We start from the raw sequence: 6,625 nt of genomic DNA on the forward strand, positions 1-6,625 counted from the left end.
TTGAGAAGCAATCGGCTGGAATGTATGGAACGCTTTGGCGGTTGCTGCATGCTCATGGCCGACACGCCGGAGTTCGCCGGAGAAAAGGTATGGTGTGCCCTGACCGCCAATGGCTGGTGATATTGCGGCCGATATGCCTGCTCTCTTCCGATCGACCCCCGTGACTTGGTCTTCGGGACACGTCGAACCGCTCCTAAACCACGTCAACTTCACGAGAACAGGAAGATTTGCCCGCTCTATAAATCGCTTTGAAGCGTAACGCCTGAAGATCGACCACACAGTCCGGAGACGAAGGCCATACAAATGCGCGCAAAAGCAATCCGCAAGCGGTGTAGTATTGATCTTTATTTCGTATCCCCAACCAACGCCAACGAAAATGGTGGTTAAGATAATGCGCACGGGTCACTTGTGTGCGCGGAAACGCTTCATCCAGTTCAAGTCGTCCTTTCCGTTCACTGATGTCGCACAGATATGAGGATCAAAAGTCCCTTTCGCGTGCACCGCACTTTATTCAATCATAGTGTAAGCTTAAACTGGCTTTCGCCGGAACGAGCAACCTGAAACGGAAGGAGAGGAGTGCATTAGTTGAAGCAAATGACTGCAATGGCATAGCGAGCAAGTCGACCAAGTAACATTTGACGGCATTCACGTAGTTCGATACAAATTGGGTGGTATGAGGCGATGGTATGGCAAGAGTCCTTTGTTACAAACCATGTTTACTCTGAAGGATCACGCGGGCATTCATGGTCGTTACGTGAATCTGATTTGCACCAAAGGACAAGTGGAGGTGTCTGATAACACGGCAACAAATGTAGCAAAGTTGAGGCAGTTGGTCAAACAAAAACCAAGCCAATGTTAAGGCTGCGGGACTACATTCCCAACAACAAAGCATTAAGGGAGTGTGTTGCCATGGATACCACATTCAGAAGCGCAGTGTCGTTGCACTGCAACTAAATACGATCACAGGCGCCGAATGGATGGCTTGGCGGCGCAACTCATGCACCACCAGTGTCATTCTGACGACAGAGCCGCCTGTGCTTTGACAAAACGGGCTTTTTCGACAGCCTTGGCCCAGGCACGCAACAAATCATTTAAGTAAAATATCCCACACTCTAACAAACTGCACCCACACTTCGGATGGTAGAACGTCCCATCGGTGTCAACCCCTAGTTCTGTCGGGTTCGAGGGACAATCTGATAAACCTCGGCTGGGTGAAATTTAATTTGGAGTTATCCAGAACGCCCGCTGCAGCCTTTGAAAAAGGTCAGAACCGGGCGCATTGCAGTAAAAAACCTTCTCCATGGACTCTCCTAGCAAACCTCCTCACTTAACCGGAAGAGGAATGAGAAAATGAAGATGCATAGTCTGTCATCACGACACTCCATCACATTGGCCGTATTCCTAGAAGGTAAGCTGGCTGACCAGTTCCAATGCAGCACTGGTCCCAGCAGTGGGTCCGGCACAGCGGTAGTCTTCATGCAGGGAAGTCAAGATCACATTGTTTTCTAGGATCCGTTTCTACAACTTAAACAACCTTTCGAAAAATCCAGACACTCCAGCCAGTAATATGAATTGCATTCCACCGACGCCCATCTTCGAAAATCATCCCACAAGAAAAAAACCGAGCTAGGAGTACCAAGCCGATAACATCCGCGTAACCACATGAGACCAGTCTCCATACCCGTCACACGTATGAGACGTTCCGCATGCAGCAAGGGAGCCATCGCAGGGTCGACCGGCGTCACGCGCCTCCCGCACCCGGGGGGCAGCCCGGCACCGCGGCACACGCCTCCCGAGGGCAGCCCGGCACCGCAGCACGCGCCTCCCGCCTCCCGAGGGCAGCCCGGCACCGCAGCACGCGCCTCCCGCCTCCCGAGGGCAGCCCGGCACCGCAGCACGCGCCTCCCGCCTCCCGAGGGCAGCCCGGCACCGCAGCACGCGCCTCCCGCCTCCCGAGGGCAGCCCGGCACCGCAGCACGCGCCTCCCGCCTCCCGAGGGCAGCCCGGCACCGCAGCACGCGCCTCCCGCCTCCCGAGGGCAGCCCGGCACCGCGGCGCACGCCTCCCGAGGGCAGCCCGGCACCGCAGCACACGCCTCCCGCCTCCCGAGGGCAGCCCGGCACCGCAGCACGCGCCTCCCGCCTCCCGAGGGCAGCCCGGCACCGCGGCGCACGCCTCCCGCCTCCCGAGGGCAGCCCGGCACCGCAGCACGCGCCTCCCGCCTCCCGAGGGCAGCCCGGCACCGCAGCACGCGCCTCCCGCCTCCCAAAGGCAGCCCGGTACTGCAGCACACTGCAGCAGCTGGGCCCGGCAGCGGCCGGCCGTGGGAGGGCGCCCGTACCTTCGGTGAGCTTCGCACGTCCGCCGGTGGGCTGGCAGAGGATGGTCGAGCAGCCCACACACAGCACCACCGTCTGGGCGTGGCTGAACACTGTCGTGATCTTGTAGCACCCTGCCAGCAGCACGCAGCAGAGAATGAGACCCGACGTCGCCGACACCCGACTCAGAGATCGACCCACGAGGCAACGGGTCAAAAGGTGTGGACATGTATGAATTAGACAAGACCAATGAGGGACTGATGCTGCCAAGACTGCAAATTATGTTGCTCAAATTATAAGTAATAAATGTTAACCGCTGCACTTTTGACACCCAGTGTTAGCCAATGCACACCTGGGAGACTAATGGTACAAAGTTTGATTCCCCAGTGTGCAAACTACTGAGAATGGCCTTCAATGGACACACATTTGATGGTCACAATCAACCATGTGCTTGCACAAAATTTCACATCTACAACATCTATCTTGATGGTTCAGTTGGTTAGACCCCTGCCTCCCCATGCACCCAAAAAAGGTGAGTCAGGGGGTAATTTTGGCAGGGCTGCTGAGCATATGCAGCTGCCCTGCCTAGACAGGCCACAAATGGCCTGTGGTCTGCAGCACTGGCATACATACCTGGGCACTTGACATCCATGAAATAGGAATTGGGGTGCTGAACAAGCCTCTTGACCTTGCACTTGCGCCTTTCCTCCTCCGCAGAGGGGTGCAGCAAATCTTTAGCGAGCTGGAATAGACAAAAACATGCATGCATCAGCTATTTCACAGAATCCAGTGCCAAAACAAATCAATCCCCATCATGCCTAGAAAAAACTTACTACTGAGATATATTTTATGTACTAGGCATGCATGCTGAGTTTTTTTGCTTGTTTTCTTAAACCTCATATCTTTCGATGATTGCATGCATCAATGCTTACATGAGCTGGTGATTATCCAAACTTGTTCCTATCAAAATGTCACAATTCAACATCACATAATTATTTTCATGCTCCAAGAGATATTTGACTGCTCTAAACTAAGAGCCAATTTTATAGACCGGCCTGATGGTTTACAATGTTGTGTGGCAATGCTTGCATTGCAGAGATTTTTTCAACCTGTTGATTACATAATTTATCTTATGCTGTTTAGATCAAAACACCTCATTCCAGTCCTGAAGGGTACATCACTGTAATCCCTATCTTGGTGCTAAGACGGTAACTTGCACTGCAACACCGGTAATTTAAAGCATACTTTAACACGCGCCTGGATGGCCAGCTAGATACCCCTCGCTCGGGTGGAGGGAGGGGCCAATTTGACCCCCAGATCTCGGAAACTATAAGAACACCAAACTCACCGGGTGTGTTGACGTATACGTGAACCCACCAAGGTCAAAGTTTGACATTCATAGGTCATAACCTCTGGGTCAAACAAGGTCCAATTCTGGGTTGGTCTCCAAAGTGCCCCCAGAACCTAGATAACTGCTTCTAAGCAAAAGACTACATGCCCAGTTAAGGTCAGTGACCCTTTTTGACCTTTTGAAGGCTGTGATGACCAAAATCATTCAAGACTGCTCTGAGCTTTGCATTTGAATAAGCAACAAAGATTATGCTAGGCAGCATGTTTCTAAAAACAAAACATTGACCTCAGTCATTTTAGGTCAATGGCCTGCTTGGAACTCTAAAAAGTCCATGGACAATGTATAATTATAATACAGTTCCTGCTATCACTGAATTCAAAATGAGCACCAGATACTATCACATACAGCAAGCCCTAGAATAATAAAGCAGGTTAGTTTTGACCTTGTTCTGACCTTCATAACTGACCTTAGATCAATGTAATTTGCTCATTCAACACTTGTGGTGATGCCTTAAAAGCATGACAGACATGTATAGCTCCATCTAACCCACCAATGTTACCTAAAATTGAAGGATTCCCTAGAACTTGACTTTGCTGAAACTATGACCTTGGACCTGCCATAGGTCAGTGACCTTACCAGGCGCACCTCAATTTTGTATGCCAAACAATCTGCTATTCAATGGTCTACAATGCCAAACTTGGCGTCGCTGCACCACGCCGTTCGGAAACCATTCTGAAAACACCTTTTGGGGGTTAATTTGACCCCCCTCACCCAAGCATGTTAACTATGATACCAAGATCCATTGTTTTCTTTGGGGCATTATATTTGTGTAATGGGTCATTTACCACAGCTGCATTATATTTTTTTAATTGTAAAACCTTGCATGCTAAAATCTATGAGCTCGTTAGGTGAAATAAACACCAGCACACTGCTGGCCACACTTAAGGCCTTGTTGTGGGCGTCAAATGACCACCGCAGTTGGCACACCCGTTAACTCCAATTAACAACAAAGTCAACACTTGAAGCACTGCAGATAAATTAAAACATGTAACTAAGCTGTTAATGATTGCACTTGCCTGGTCAAACATCATAAATACATCACTAATACCCAAGGTAAGAATGATGGCTTCAGGGCAACCATAAAAACACAAAGCAAAAAGGTATGACACTCTGTCACATCTATCAACATAAACATACATAGAAATAAATCTCCACTTACATGAAACTACACATCAAGCTTAGACTTTGGAGCATAATGAAACTATGGTGAATAAGAAACCAAACATGCCAGCAATACACTTCAACGTCAAAGCACAAATCCATGCTCCAGCATTTTCTGCACATTCAGAGCTGAGCCACGGATCCAAATGCACATCATGGAGGTTACCTTTGGTATAAAGACCTGAATCTTCTCTAGTCTGATCTCATGGCTATAATGCATCCACTGATATTCCAGATGAATAAGGATGAATTTAGTTACTCATTTCTCATTGGTAATAGCCCCCACCAAAACCATACATAATCAATATCACTCAAGTCAGGATATGCTGAATACTGACTGACAAGTTATAAGGCTGGTTGGATAACAAAATAATGCAGTTCTGCATCCTTTTTTAACAAGTTTCTCAAAACCTGGAAAGCTCCAAAAATTCTGGCCTTGCCAATGCTTCAATACACAAAATTACAGAACAATCAATCTAAAAAGATTGCTTTAGTTTAACATTTTTATCATGAAGTCTTTTTCAAACTTAATATACAGCAAAAAAAAACAATGGTAGTTTATAAACATCATGTCTTCACAAGTATGTAGACAAGGTAAAATAAATTACAAAGACAAAGGCTTAAATTATCATCTTCCTCACCCTCTTTCTCCCTTGCCTTGAGCCACCTCCACAAGCTAGGAAGCCTAGTATAGGTTTTGCCCTAGCCCAGGAATGGAACATGTTTATGAATATTTCAGGGTGCACTGATAACAATGGTCATGTTGCACCTGTGAAAATGCAAGAGGCAAGCATACATTAATAGCATCTCTATAATGCTCATGCCGAAACTCCAAGTAGCTTGAGCTGGATTGCTCCTTCCCCAGAAGCAATGATCCCTGTAGCAAGTTATTCAAACAGTCCTCAAATTGAGCACATTTGTGCAAACAGGACCAATCATAACATGCTTGACTGGGCACAATGAAGCCATGCCACAACCACAAATTTCTGCTTGCCCTCATGACAGCCCTGGAGCATGAGAATTTTGGTGCCAGTCCCACCAGCGAACATATGCATGCCAGTTAATATTGCATCTCTATCACCCAACATACTTCCATTTTATTCACTGCCAACAAGTACTCAAGACACGGCATCCATACCTTAATTTGGCAGAATTAAAAACGTGACCCTTCCCTGCACTGCCAATGTACGTGCATTCCCTTAATCGCATACCACTACGCATAGCCCACCCAACACATCTCGAACTCATCAAAACACTCTCCACATTTAGCGGACCTCACACAACCACCGCTGAAAAGCCAAGGCACGCATTAACCTGCACCAACGCCGGTGATACTGATACGCCTAGTACATAAATAATAGCACAATTCAGGCGCCGGAACACACATTTTTTAACCATATTTCGCAGTACTCACCGGCATGTTTACGACTGCTGGTGCGCAGCGACCGGAAAGAACGTTTTCCGGCAGCGGTGCCTGAAACGAAAATAATATTTGTTAGACTTCTCCTCGTGATCGTCACCACTAAAACGCTAAAGAGGTGCTTACAGGCCTAAGCCCTCGGAAATTGTAATAAACATTCAGATTTTATAAATAGGTAAATTTCACTCAGAAAGCCGCACCACCACTCAATGATTCCAGAAGACTAGGACAGTTAGGCTCGTCGAAGGTCCTTATAACATCGCGACATGTACAACACGATACGCTTTGCATTGCACAACGTTGGCGGAATGATCC

General features: G+C 48.1%; 1 protein-coding gene across 1 annotated transcript; it reads right to left on the minus strand.

Moving 5' to 3' along the window:
- Positions 1-324: 324 nt before the first annotated feature.
- Positions 325-6,364, minus strand: LOC119090492 (40S ribosomal protein S27). The gene is made up of 4 exons (XM_037213312.1): positions 6,305-6,364; positions 2,952-3,060; positions 2,342-2,452; positions 325-557 (listed from the first exon to the last, which is right to left on the minus strand). Exons 1-4 carry the CDS (start codon positions 6,308-6,310, stop codon positions 529-531), a joined length of 255 nt encoding a protein of 84 aa, XP_037069207.1. The 5' UTR covers positions 6,311-6,364; the 3' UTR covers positions 325-528.
- Positions 6,365-6,625: the final 261 nt, after the last annotated feature.

This window comes from Pollicipes pollicipes, unplaced genomic scaffold (assembly GCF_011947565.3).
Source record: "Pollicipes pollicipes isolate AB1234 unplaced genomic scaffold, Ppol_2.1 Scaffold_3087;HRSCAF=3621_pilon_pilon_pilon, whole genome shotgun sequence".
Lineage (NCBI taxonomy): Eukaryota > Metazoa > Arthropoda > Thecostraca > Pollicipedomorpha > Pollicipedidae > Pollicipes > Pollicipes pollicipes.

Bases quoted from the DNA above. Each gene is read 5' to 3' on its own strand.
- LOC119090492 (XM_037213312.1), bottom strand. The intron at 2,453-2,951 runs GTATGTATGCCA...TGCTGCTGGCAG, and splicing joins CATGGATGTCAAGTGCCCAG to GGTGCTACAAGATCACGACA. The intron at 558-2,341 runs GTACGGGCGCCC...CTTCCGTTTCAG, and splicing joins ACGTGCGAAGCTCACCGAAG to GTTGCTCGTTCCGGCGAAAG.